Source organism: Leptinotarsa decemlineata, unplaced genomic scaffold (genome assembly GCF_025532065.1).
Source record: "Leptinotarsa decemlineata unplaced genomic scaffold, Ldec_3_MD MMD2_tig00026307_RagTag_RagTag, whole genome shotgun sequence".
Classification (NCBI taxonomy): Eukaryota; Metazoa; Arthropoda; class Insecta; order Coleoptera; family Chrysomelidae; genus Leptinotarsa; species Leptinotarsa decemlineata.
Window position 1 is genome coordinate 10,283,625 of NW_027412681.1, and position 14,494 is coordinate 10,298,118.

At 38.8% G+C, this 14,494-nt stretch overlaps 1 protein-coding gene across 10 annotated transcripts in view; it reads left to right on the plus strand.

Moving 5' to 3' along the window:
* Trpm (Transient receptor potential cation channel, subfamily M) overlaps window positions 1-14,494 on the plus strand; it is a 431,781-nt gene that overhangs the window by 102,332 nt on the left and 314,955 nt on the right. For 4 of the 10 annotated variants that reach the window (XM_074180913.1, XM_074180911.1, XM_074180915.1 and 1 more), the window contains exon 1: window positions 10,888-11,068. The exons of 4 other annotated variants lie outside the window; for them this stretch is intronic. In XM_074180913.1, coding sequence (XP_074037014.1) covers window positions 10,955-11,068 — 114 coding nt within the window. In that variant the 5' untranslated portion in view covers window positions 10,888-10,954. Of the gene's footprint in view, window positions 1-10,887; window positions 11,069-14,494 lie in introns of those variants that run through there. 2 more of the 10 variants (XM_074180912.1, XM_074180923.1) reach the window with 1 other exon arrangement.

Sequence of the window (14,494 nt, forward strand, 5' to 3'; positions counted from 1 at the left end):
TGAATATTTACCATCTGTTCATGCCAACGTGTAAAGTTCTCAGATCAATTCCATTTGTTTATTCTATCGATTCAAGAATTATTGGTCAAAAATTTTTCCACAGTCGTGAAATAATCTGTTATTTGAAAAAACAAAATTGATGTGTTTCAATGTTTTCCCAAAAAATGTATTTTGGAGAAGACTGTGCTGGGTACTTTTCGAAAAGTCACAATATACAGTAGCATAGACATCTCAGATACAATTTTTTGCATTCAGCTCTTCTTGTCTCATAAGCAATATCTGATTGTGTACCACTTTAAAATGTTCCTGCTGCTGGCATAGTGCATACGTTCCAGTATCTAATCTTTTTCATCTCGCCGACTTGTTTTCTGTGAAATATCGATTGAATTTGTTGCCTCGCTTTGATATAAATGTTTCCATTGTTTGAAGGCTTTAGTAGCTACATTAATACAAAATTATGTTTATAAGTAAAGCAAACTACAGTTTGTGTCACACCAACTGAAAGACAAACAAGCGTTTCTGGAGAAGTTTGCAACTCCCATTAAAATCTCAACTAGCTTGTAGGTGCCGGAAAATGGCTCGATCGTTAATTACGAAATTTAATTAATGGATAGAGTTTATGATATATTTTCCATACACCAATTCAAAGAACAAGATTGATGGATATTACCATTTTCTTTTATTGCAGGGTGAGGGTCTAATTCACATTTGGAAATAATATTTTTTCATGGAAAAACTTTTTGGCTTTCCACTTCTCCATCATTGAACAAAAAAGTGGAAAATTTCCAGAAAAAGAAAATAACTACATATTTGGTGCCTGAGGGAGCAGATGTCTATCAACCCCAGCAAAACTGTGATAATCCCCTTCACCAGGACGAGAAAATTAGACGATCTAACACCACTTTTCCTCAATGGTGAGATCATTGTATTTGGAACGGAGGTGAAATATCTGCATTGTCCTTAAGACTCAACTGGAACGCTCACTTGGAAAAAGTTTTACACAAAGTCAGACTGTCTCTATTGTAATATCGAAGGATTTGTGGTAAAACTTGGGGTTTGGGTCCTAAACAAATCTATTGGATTTATGACCAATGATCACATATGGTGCAATGGCCTGATGGTCGGAGGCTTTGCAGAAAACGGCTCAGGCGAAGTTCTTTGGCTTACAGAGACAGGCTTGTCTGGCTTTCAGTGGTGACATCAGTATGAACTGCCTTATAAAGTTCTGTTCCCGAGTAGAGAGGACTGGATACTTCCGGAGAAGGAAATAATAAGAGCAGATAGTTGTTAGTTCAAAAACACACTCAGACTTTAGTGCAGGTGTAGCAAGTTGCCAAAAACGACTCTCCTCCATAGGAAGACTTAACAAATTGTCTCTGGTCTGAAGTCATGGCCATACTGGCCTGGAAGGCAATGGGGCTGCTGACCAATGACATAACCTGTCATTGGCATAGCTTTAGGTTTTGCCAAATAAACATTGAACACCCGGATGGCAAGAAGATGTATGGACTTCTGGTAGAATCTTCTAGGACTGGCTTACTTCAAGGCGTTTATTCACCCTTCGCTTGATACCAAACAGTTGTTGGACTACAGTAGGGATTAACTACGATGTCTAACAGTCCTTCTTAAGGTGCGTATTCACCGAAAAAGCGACCACAAGCGAGCATGAGCGAGCGCTCGTGTTCGCTCATGTTCGCTCGTGTTTGCTCGACACATCAGAGCTAATATCTTCAAGTTCGTAGTCGCAGTTGATCCATCTACTTTGTGCAAGGACCTTTTGATGTACCGCCTTCTTCTCGATATTTTCTGAACGCGAACAAGCATACGTTCGCTCGCTCGCTAGCCCGTACTCACCAGACTGTCGGAAGATAGTGTGTGCCGCCTCTGTTGGGAAAATGATGAAACAGCAGAGCATATACTTTGTGCCTGTCCTGCTAGGGACCGAATCAGGTTTTTAGAGGTCGGCAGAGCCGTACTCTTATCATCTGACCTGAAAGACCACTCACCATACAAACTGATCAGCTTCGTTAAGAAGCTGGGTTTATTTGACCGAATATGAATAGGTGTGAGTCACAATAAACCCTTGCGGATGTAGGTGGAGGATCGAATAGACCCACTCACTTTAGACCTAACGTAACCTAAAAAGAAAACTATACACATCTGTAGATTATACACAACTTTGGATCCACATTTTTTTGAGAGGTATCTATTTTGGTGAATATTTAAAATTTGTCACCTTGTCACTATTCAATTCTACCAAAGGTAGATGGTTGGGAGGACTATGATGTTTAATGAAAGAGTTTTTAATTGGAGACCATCAAGCGGTATTTAGATCCAACAGATCAGCAAAACGTTTTCCTAAAAGATATCCAAAGGAGTTGTTATGAATACAAGAATGTCCTTCACGTGCTTTTTTTGGTAAACAAGAAACAGGCATATGACAAACCAAAAACACCAAAAACAAATGCAATGAGAGAACTAGGACTTCAAATTAAGATATGAGATGGAATTGGCCGATACCTGATCAAAATTCATAGTGTCCAAGTAACTTTTCGTTGTGAGATTTTCACTGAACAGTATAAGAACGTAGTCAGTCTTTGCTGAGACTTCGAGATATAAACTTTGTCCTCGCAATTAATGCACATATCACTGATGATGTCTGCCGCAGTAGCCGACGAAATGTTTGGTACTGCAGGTTCCGTTCGACTACGGCCTACAAGTCCGTAATGCATTGTCTTCAATTTCCATTAAACAGTTTGACTCATCTAAAAGAACAATTTGTCTCAGCTCCCTACACTGTAGGTTAATGTACTGACACCTATCAGAAAACAACTACTCCCCTGACCAATACCTCGAAGGGCGTTGGATTATATCCGACAGGTGTCAGTGCACGATTCTTCCCTGAAGTTATTCCTGCATATGCTGTTGGTGGTACAACTGCCGCAATAGATTTTCAATTATTGGAACACACTTGCAGACCGGTTTCGGGCTGTTTGTCCACTCGTCGGTGCAAGGTAGTGTCTATCATCAGCATAAAGTCGATGATTTCCGATAACTGAAAATCGAATTCCTTCAGAGTATCATTTCTCGAACTAGGCTGAAGCGGACAATAAACAACAGATTCGTCATCGCCCCATCTGCCTGTGAACGAGGTAACCCACTGACTATATGATTAAACATTTTACAAAATAACAACAGGATGCTCTGGGTAGTTAATTCTAAATAAATTCTACCTATTTAATGCTTTATATAATATATCAATTTGAATTATATGATTCAGTATCTAATTAATGAATAATGATTTTACCAGAGTTTAGAAATTAATTAATAAAACATTTTTAATAATCAGATAAGGAACTATCCCCTCAATAACTGATAATTTTACCAGAGTTTAAGAGAACACATTAACTGAAAATGTTTGAACATTATAACAGAAAATTTGCCAACTTAGTTAATGAACATGTAATAAATATTAAACGAGTCATTTTTCTTGGAGGAAAATCAGTTTTTTATTGACCTTTTTTTGGGTACACAATCTAAAAAATATTAAAATTATAATGGAGAACTTTATACAGGTGTAGAAAGGGCAAATAGACCTGATGAACAGAAATTGAAAACAACAATTGGGAATGAAAACGGAGAATATGTAATGTTCAAACCACCAATGCAATTCAATTTCGTGTCGATAAATAATGATAGAACAATTTGCATCCCACTCCTCAGTCTATTTTCTGGAAAAGGTTCCACCCACCTTTCCCACACTAGAATCCACGAAGCAAGAAATCACTTTTCGACAACATCTAGTCAGGCAAATTTTGAAACAGCTCAATATCAAGAAGGCGTCTGGCCTTCTGGGTACTCTTCAAGTACCCGTCATCGTACTTGAAGAGTGTGTCAATGAACTCGCACCAGTATTATGCAGACTTCTCAACTTGTCTTACAAAAAAGGGTTTTTTCCGTCTTGTTGGAAGATTGTTCGAGCTCAGCCTATTCCCAAAGGGAAGAAAGCAATAAATTACCATATCTTTAACACGCTGGTGTTCCGCATGATCCATATTGTCTTCAACCCTCTTTATATTATATATCAACGACTTATTGGAAAAAAAACCAAAAAATTCAATTTATTGCTTTACTGACGACAGCACACTTGTCACGTCATTCCATTTGGTTTCCAGTACACCAGCTGCAGATGCACATTTTCACCGACAGCAGTAGGTTTGCATATCTTAATGAGGATCTAGAAGTGATTGCGAATTGGGGTGAGAGTAACCAAGTTCAATTCGATGCCATGAAAACCCAAGCATCGGTTTTCTCCAAAAGGAGAAATACCTCCAAACCGGATATAATAATGTCATGACATACAATTCCGCTTTGATGAGTTTGTTGGGGGTTGAAATGCACACCAATATCTCTTGGCACAATCATGTCGCTGCAATTGCAAAGGCTGCTTCTAAAAAACTTGAAACACTGTTTCGAACCAGAAAACTGTACAAACCTCAGCAACTTTTGATGATTTATGAAGCTCAGATCAGACCTTCTATGGAGTATTGCTCACATGTATGAAGCACCGCAAGCAAGCATACCCTGAAGTTGTTGGTTTCCATTCAGAAGAGAGCCATCCGCCTGATCGGATACACGCACATCACTTGCAACTTTGATAGTCTGGAACATCGAAGAAAGGTTGTAGATTTGTCTTTCTTTTATAGATACTTTCACGGGAAGTGTTCAAGTAACTTGGTACATTTGATTACACCAAGAGCGATACATATCAGAAATATGCGACGGATTGTGGCTCCTCATCGTTTAGAGGTTCAACTCAGTACACCTCTCATTCAGAGAACACCTTTCATTCAGATAACTCTGTTTATGTGGAATAAACTTCCTGAGAATGTTTTTTCAAATGAATTTAATCTCCAGCGATTCAAATCCAACGTAAATCGCTACTTTCGCACAGGCACTGCTCTAAGAGCGCCTTGAAGATTTTCCTGTAGTGTTTGTGTTTTGTTCTTAAAAAATCTACAGACCAATTATCAGGGCAACAGTTATGTATGTATGGATTTAGAGCGATGGGAAAAAGAAAAGAAAAAATGATCGAAGACTTATTCAAGGGTCAAAAACAACGGCTGTCAGTAGTGTTCAGAGCATAGGATAGTTAGAACATGTGAAGTCCATTTGAAATCGTCGTCTTTACCACAAGTCACGAAAAATGAGCTGAATCTCGAAAGTACGATGAGCGAAGGCTTTCAACCACGTTCTAGGAAAAAAAAATCGGAAATAAGGATGTTCCTAATATGAACTGTCTAACAACTTCACATAAAATTATCACGAAATAATGTTCTAATGCTGAACTAACTAGTTTTTGAGAGGAAACATTGTTGGAACAATGTTGTAAAACATTGAACATTGAAGACAACAGTCTTCAGTGCCTAGAAAAACAATTAGGATTTCAGTATTTGTTCTGGAAAAAGATCGGAAAAACCGGATTCTGTTAGGTACAAGCTATTATATTTACTTTCGTTCCAAACGATTTTGGTTTATGGAGTATTTCTTCAGAACGATTCATAAAAAAAAAACTGGTAAACTGTCTTGGGAGTGGTACTTTTTAGCAGATATTATTTTTTGGGACATACAGGTTTTGGCTTTCTACTTCTCCATTTAATACAAAAATATGGAAAACTCCCAAAGGAAGAAAGAGAGCAATCAATGAATCAATTATAGAATGAACTCTTCAGAAAGATGTATAGATCATGCATAGAAGTTAAAATGGAAGAGAAAGCGCTTGGTGTATGGAATCAGACTAACATAAATGGTTCTAAAAGAAGAAAAAGTTAGATGAACGGTGTGAAGGAATATTTGAAACGGTTAAACTTATTGGACTGGTGAAGCAAAGATTCTGGGGAGCAATTATGGAAAAAGTAATAAAGAAATGTTGAATAAAAGGGAATTAATGTATATATAATCCATCTAAAAATGTTCCTGACGATTTCAGGAATGGTTTTATATTGAAATCCTCAGGCTTTCAAGGCCTAAGGTTTGAAGACTTCTCCTAATTTATATATGAATTGAGCTTTTTCGATGGTTATTGAATGATTGAAAGTAACTTACATTTTTAGTCTATTTTTAGAATATTACATAGTTTCCTCAATTGTGGAATTGTCCGCGGTGGTAGTGCGCCCGACTCACGATCGGAAGGCCGGGGGTTTGATTCCCTCGTCGACCAGATATTTTTCTCGAGAGACTTTATCTGGTTGAAGCTGGGATGATTCTGCAACCGTGTTAGGGATCACACGTTAAGAAGTATGTCCTCGTTAGTCCTTAGCTCGCAAAAGTTTCTCAATTTCTGAGAGTTGTCGTTCGTATGGAGGCGACAGCTGATTAACGGAAAAACATATTTCAAACAGATATGACATTCATAGTTCCATAACGCTCTCTCTGTATCTGTAGAGTAGGGAAGGTGAGTGTGAGCCCACAGCACTTAGGCCAAATGTGACCCATTGTACATCCTCCCTAGGAGTTGTCCTCCTAGGTCATCGTCCATCCTGTCCTTTCCAGGAAGGCGGACAGGTCACTGGGAGACATCTCCTTTATATCGGCAGGTGTAGGCCAAGACTCGCCGAACACACACTCTCTTATGGAGCTGCATAGAGGTGTGTCCACTAGCTCCATATGTGTTTCCTTAGTTGACAGTAGCCAGTCAAAAATCCTACTATCAGGCGTAGATTTTTCCTGGTCCTTGCCAGATATTTCTTCGACGCTACCTTCCCAGGGTCGCCCAAGGTGATCCTGGCAAGATTACATCCTTTGATACCATCCCATCTTTTTAAGGATTGAGCATGGGTGTAACATTTGACTAGTTCCGCAATTGTCGAAGTCATCAGGCCGTAGGTGCCACTGGGTCCTAAAATTCTTAGTTCCACTCAAGAAATGAAACTGTTTGAATCGAGCATTAGGATTTGGAATTTGAAACACCAATTCTTCATCAAGGCGTGCAGGTCGCTTCAAATAAAGAATTAGAGAAATGGAACAGAAATCACTGAAAACAAAATACAATACAAAATTGAAATACCTCCAACTGATATTGCGTAATTGATGTTAATTAATTCGCGCGGCAAATTATCTATATTTCAACTCCAACAATTTCTGTGAAAATTCGTTACCGCACTTTATGTAACAATTCTCATAAAAATACCTCTTATTTCATTGGTTTTTTTCCTGTATGAGATTTTAATCAGAACAATATCAATCATCAGACATTTGTTGGTATGAAAGGACTACTAATATTCTATTCGGAACGGCGGCCATGATATATAAAAACAAATTAATTGGTGATAACTGACCAATTAATGTCGATGTGGAGCACAATTTATTATTCTGATAAACATGAGATAACAGATGTTGGAAACCCATTCTGTAGGAATTCAGTTCTTATTGTCGTGAAGCAGTTGATGAAACTGGAATTCTCGCTGATACAGAATTCGAATTCCATCATTTCGGTACAGTACTTCTGGTGTACTAAAGTTTCAATAGTGTGCAAGAAATGCATGTATTTTTATCTTCTAAGGTTCGAAAAGGTGCTGATCAGGAGTGAAATGTGTAATTCAATGTTCTCGTGAAAGTACGAAATTGTTTTCCGTATATTTCAATATTTATCTGAAAGTAGTTGTTTCGAAAAGACATTTTCTTTCGTGTGATTCAAACTTATATGAAAGTAGTTGTATTGATAGGTCTTTTGTATCAGTTTGTATCATAAGAAAGGAACTTCTGTGCATCTAAACATCTTTGTCTAGAGTTTATTTTGAATTTTTTGTTTCATTCCTTCCTTCCTTTGAAAGTTTTCCATATTTATTCTTGTAAAAAGATGGAGAATACGAACGCCCAGAAGTTTTTGTCTTCAATTCTGATGAATAAATATTATGCTTGGTACGTACAAATTGAACGTCTGACGCTAAAGGAATCTATTGAGAACTTTTTCCACACACCGGAACACACAGTCTTCAGACGCACATTTCCCCAACCAAGTTGGCATCATCAGGAGTTTACTAAGATGGATTCTTTAAGTATCAAACTGAATATTGTAAATACATTTAGATGGGCAGTGATAATTAATATGTCAGTTTATTAGTGCATTTCAATTCCTAATCGTTTTCTTAATGAGTACTAGTTATGATACCTGATTTTTCCCTAATGGCTACTTGTAATTATAAAGTAACATCATTCAATAAGCTGTAAGCTGTACAGCTATGTGAGCGGTACATAAGAGATGAAGTACTTGTTCACAACCCACTTCATCCAAATTAGCATGCATATACTCCGGGAAGGTCTACTGATTTGGTCCTTCACCATGTGGTTGGCAGAATCGAGAGATAATTGGACAACAAAGAATTCACCCTGGGTATATTCATAGACATCGAGGGAGCGTTTGATAAAACCAACTTTCCAACAATTACCCAGCAACTACACTCCAGGAATGTACCCCTGGTAGTAGGAGAATGGATACTCCAGATGCTCTCTAATAGAGCAATAAATATTAATGTAGAAGTCATCATAGTGAAAGGATTGGTCATGAGGGGATGTCCACAGGCAGGGGTCTTGTCACACCTTCTGGACACCCTGATTGATCACCTTAATAAAAATGAATTATACTACACAATTGCATAAGCAGTTGACATAATTATCTTGCAGACCGGCAAATTCGTAAACACGCTGTGCGATAGGGCGCAGGATGGGCTCAAATTAATAGAAACATGGTGTAAGGAACACTCACTGTCGATCAATCCCAAGACGACTGAAATGGTCCTTTTCACCAGGAAAAAAAGTTTAACGGGCTTAAAACCTCCAGAAATCTTCAAAAGCAAATTAAACTTCTCTGAAGAGGTGAAATACATTGGTGCTTTCCTCGACAAGAAGCTAACATGGAACTCTCATCTACAGAGTAGAGCAAAAAGACCATACGTGGCTTATGAGTAATGTCGGAGGACAGTGGGACGCGCATGGGATCATTCACCCCGTGTGGTCACCTGGATCTTCACTGCAATAATAAGATCTAAGTTAACGTACGGAGCCATTACATGGGTTCCGAAAGTTCTACAAGCTACGGCCATCCAAAAATTATATCAAATACAGTGACTGGCTTGTTTAAACATCACTGGAGCCATGAGAACAACACCAACTGCGGGAATGGAATTAATCACGGGTCTGACCCCGCTGGATCTGTACGTTAAGGAGGTTGCGTTAATGGCCATGGTACGATTGCGCACGGCTGGTGTAAACCTCGAAGTAGGAATGGGTTAATTGAGGCTGGGCCTATGGCGGGAAGCGCTTACTGCGCAACCTCTGCTGCAGGCAACAAGTGATGCAATTGAACCCAGGTTTGTGATTAATAAACTCTACAAAATACAAATTAAGCAGAATACAGAGTCAGATGCTACAAATGCAATACGGATTTATACAGACGGCTCAAAAACCGAAGAAGGCTCAGGATGTGGAGTGTACTCCAGATCACTAAGCCTAAGGATTAAGTGGGGAATGGGAAGAAATACCAGCGTAGTCCAAACATAACTAACTGGTATCTCAATCGCTACAAAAAAAATAACAAAAAAAGGAATTTCTGGCAAAAACATAACAATCTGCACTGATAGCAGACAAGCACTATTAGCCTTGAACAGACAGCGTGTTACCTAAGGGCTAGTACTAGAGTTCCACCAAGATTTAGTCAAAGCCTCGGCAGATAATAACATTTTCCTGAGGTGGGTTAAAGGGCACGACAGAAGTAAAGGTAATCGCATTGCCGACTCTTTAGCCAAGGAAGCGGCTGGACTAAGAATTTTAGGACCCAGTGGCACCCACGGCCTGATGTTACACCCATGCTCAATCCTTAAAGAGATGGGATGGAATCAAAGGATGTTATCTTGCCAGGATCACCTTGGGCGACCCTGGGAAGCTGGCGCCAAAAAAATATCTGGCGATGACCTGGAAAACTCTACTCCTTACAGTAGGATTTCTGACTGGCCACTGTCAACTAAGGAAACACCTCCATAATATGGGGCTAGTGGAGACACCTCTATGCAGGATGTGTGAACAGGAAGATGATTAGTCTCAGACATATCCTGTGCGAGTGCCCGGAGTTATCGTCAATAAGAGAGTGTGTGTTCGGCGAGTCTTGGCCTACACCTGCCGATATAAAGGAGATGTCTCCCAGCGACCTGTCCACCTTCCTGGAAAGGACAGGATGGACGATGACCTAGGAGGACAACTCCTCGGGAGGATGTACAATGGGTCACATGTGGCCTAAGTGCGTGGGCTTACACTCACCCTCCCTACTCTACAGATACAGATACGGAGAAGCTGTATGAAACGGGACCATCATTTTTTGATATTTTATATCAAGGACGATTGAGAGTCGGTTGTTATATACATTATCAAGCATTTTTCATTTATTTTGTGACCGTGAAGCATGCCGAGCGACACTAGACTTTTCAGGTCTACAAAACCGAATGTCTGAAACGAGTATTTTGAAACAAGTTATTATGGCTTACCTGAAAAGGTTTTTGTAATGATTTATGGGTCAAAACTCGACCCTTTTACCAACTCGATGTTTTTTCTCCGGCAAATACACCTTGCGCTAAGTTTCACGTCTCTTTAATCCCATTGTCACTAAATGATTAGATTGGATATCTACCTAGTTCGATCAAGGATCATAGAATGAAGTAATAACATTTCCCATATGTTTTTCGTTACAAATTATCGTCTACAGTAACAATTTGTCCTCCGTTTCGATTGAAACTTTAATCCCACACAATCCCTAGTCCTTTCAGATATGCTATTGCCTTTGCGATAAAATTTTATCAATTAACAAATAAATATATAATCGGGTTGTGTGTGTTTGAATTCGTCTCAGACGTCAGTTTTGGTTTTATTTCGAAATGTAGCGTTAGTCGTGTAGTTTTTGACTGAAATGGCGATGAGGACAAATGAGATCATGACTCTGTCGCAAAGAATCGGAGGCAGTTTTCAAGAACTCAACCCTATAATCTTATGGAGCAAGCTGAGAAAAAAAGACAAAGACGAGGTTTGTTATGTACTTCATTAAAAGTTTCGATTTTACTTTTCCACTTTGCTGTTGAACAAATACCGAAACGCAGGTTTGGAACAGCAACAATGTACTTATATCTAAAGTAGAACATACGATGACATCAATTGTTAATTGAATAATCAGTTTCATTATAAATACTTGAAACAGATCGATTTTCAATTTTGACTCATAATATACGAGATGAACTACTGCCAAAATTTACCCAAAATATTCGGCAAAAATGCGCATTTCTGTTTTTTATTTATTTATTCATGTTTTATTTATTTATTTTATTTATTATATATACGGACAAGCCCAATTCAGATATAAGTAGTACAGTGCTATGTAGTAGTTGATGCAATACAGTGGATTAAAAGTAAATTATAAGAATAATACAATTCCGAAGTAAGATAACAAGTAGATTATTTAAGAAAAAATCAAAATGTTCCACAATAGGAACTAATATAATTCTTACAGGCAAGTAACACTAGACACAATACACAAGTAGATAGTATTAGATGGCTAGGTGAGTAATATAGTTTTTAAAGCGGGAAACTAATATATTAAAGATCTAAAGGTTATGGTTTTTAAAGCGGAAAACTTGATATATTAAATATTTGAAGGTTAATTAAAGAGTTAGCCAATCGAAGAATTCTGGGAATGAAGCTGTTATATGAATAATTAAATCTGTGAAAAGAAACGTAAAACGTTTGCACTTGTCTAGTTGAACGACTGGGGACATGTAAAGATATTTCGGAGAGAAGCTCGGGGCTGATACTCAGTCTGTTCATAATTTTGAATAGAAGTATTAAATCTCTATGTTTTCTGCGAGACTTGAGAAATATATCGCAGGAAATTGTGCTGTAAGGCCTCGAGTTTCACTTTTTGTATAACGTAATGAGGAGACCAAACTATGGAAAATCAAAGCAGTGATGTTGGTGAAATCACGAGTGGGTCTCTTTATAAAGTCAAGCATCTTCATAGATTTTTTAATTACAGCAGAAATGTGTGTTTTATAGATAAGTGTGGAGTCTAGGATCACACCTAGACCTTTGGTTTCAATAGCAGAATGTAAGGTCCGATTATTTATACTATATTCGAAAGTGATTGGGTGATGTGTTCGATGAAAGCGAAAAATTTGGCATTTTGATGCATTCAAAAACATACCACTTTGCTAACACCTGTTAGATAGGCACATCAATATCGTTTTGTAGACACAATATATCAGCTTCACTCCTAATTATTTTAAAACATTTTAAATTATCAGCAAATAGCAAAGCTTCGCTTTCATAATCATAGTCATCTTCATTTTCATCAGGTTGGAAGTTTATTTCCTTACCCTTTCAACTGAGATTCGTCAGGAGGACGAATGGTTCATAACGTAAGGTGTTTTGGTGGCGACATAAAGCTCAATGACCTCCATGCCGTTCTGGCCTTGTGTACCCCTTCCTGACTGGAGTATTTGATTAACAGACGTCGTGGGGCCTTCACTCAACCGAGCGACGGACCCTTCTGAATCGAGTGGGGTCATCTATAGTGTAATCTACAGCTTCCCTAACTAATGGGTTATCATGAGTTTCCGCTGACTCGAAAACTCTCTGATTTCTCGACTGAATGGACTGCCGTATAGTTAACAGCTTCAAATCTCTGCGGATGGCTTCATTCCGCACGAACCATGGAGCATTCACCAGCATCCTGAGAAGTTCATTTTACAACCTTTCCAAAATGGAGAGGTTTGACGGGGCGGTTTGTCCCCAAGCACTTGAAGCATACATGATGATAGGCTTGAACATCGTGTTGTATACTAAAATCTGATTTTTGAAATTGAGTTTTGAATTTCTATTGACCAGAAAATAGAGTTTATCTATCCTCATCTGCACTTTGCTCTTGATATAATCAATGTGATTTGCCCAGGTGAGTCGGCGGTCTACCCAAAGACCTAGGTACTTGAATCGCGTTTGCCATTCGATCTCCCTGCCTGAAATCGTGACCCTTGTATCTGGAGAAACTTTACGTCTCCCCAAGTCTATAGCCTGAGTTTTTTCTGGATTCACTCGAATCTTCCAGTCGAGGTACCAGCGTTCGAGATCGTCCAATGCGCGTTGCATGTAGACGACCCCCAACGCCCGACCCATGGAAGAAGCGAGGAGAGCCATATCATCGGCGTAAAGGGAAATATCGAAATATCCAGGAGGACAAGATAGACTGTCTTCCTGTTGTTCAGCTCTGAGATGGAGTTTTCGACCAGTCTCAGTGGAGTGTTCGCTTTCATGAAAACAGCTGATTATATCGTTGATAAAAAGGTTAAACGACAGTGGTCCCAAATGTGAACCTCGTGTAACACCCGATTTAACTGCGATAGTATGAGAATAGTAATGATTAACTCTAACAATTTGTGTTCTTTCCGTAATATAGCTCTTGAGCCACTGCAATATTTGCCCATCGACACCATATAAACAAATTTTATGGATCGATAGATCATGATCAACTTTGTCAAAAGCTTTCGAGAAGTCAATGTACACAGAGTCAACTTGTAAACTCTTGAACAGAGCATCAAACAGAAAATCAACGTCAGTAATCCGATTTAGGATTTTTGTAGGATTCTGTAAGGTTTTTCGTTCAAATCCACATCGTATAACTCTAGTAACAGAAAGTATTGTGTTAGCTTGGCTTGATAACGAGAATTTGCTTCATTTCATTCCGTTCAAATGTTCAATAAGGGTTCACGTCAGATCTTCAGAGGAAAACACAGAAGCAATCCTTATTTGTTTGATAGTGATATGTCTGTGAGAAGGCCTGTTAGACATTGTAGTTCATCTCAACTGTGGTTCAACAACTTTTTGGTATCAAGCTCCGAAGGGTGAATAAACGCCTTGAAGTGAGTCAATCCTAGAAGATTCTGTCAGAAGTCCATAAATCTTCTTGCCATCCAGGTGTTCAATCTTTGTTTGGCAAAACCTAAAACGATGCCAATGACAGTTTCTGGTCCGATGAAGCTGCTTGCAGCACCCTCCTTTGCAAGGGAGTCAGTAGCCTTATTGCCCTCCAGGCCAGTATGGCCAGGAATCGAAACCAGAGACAATCTGTTAAGTCTTCCTATCGAGGAAAATCTTTTTGACAATTTTCTACTAATTTAGACGTTGCTTGGTGAGAGCCCAGAGCTTCCAATGTCGCTTGACTGTCAGAGAATATTTTTATTGACTTGTGTATGAGGTTGGATTCTTCCAATCTCTCTGCACATATAGCGTAAATTTCCACTTGAAATACAGTCGCATATGTTCCTAGGCTGGTTGATATCTCTGTCCTGGGTCTGCAACTGAAAACATCTGTACCAGAACCTGAAGGTGTTTTTGATCCATCTGTGAACTAACAACTATCTGCTCTTAATATTTCCTTCTCCCGGAGGATTCAGTCCTCTCTACT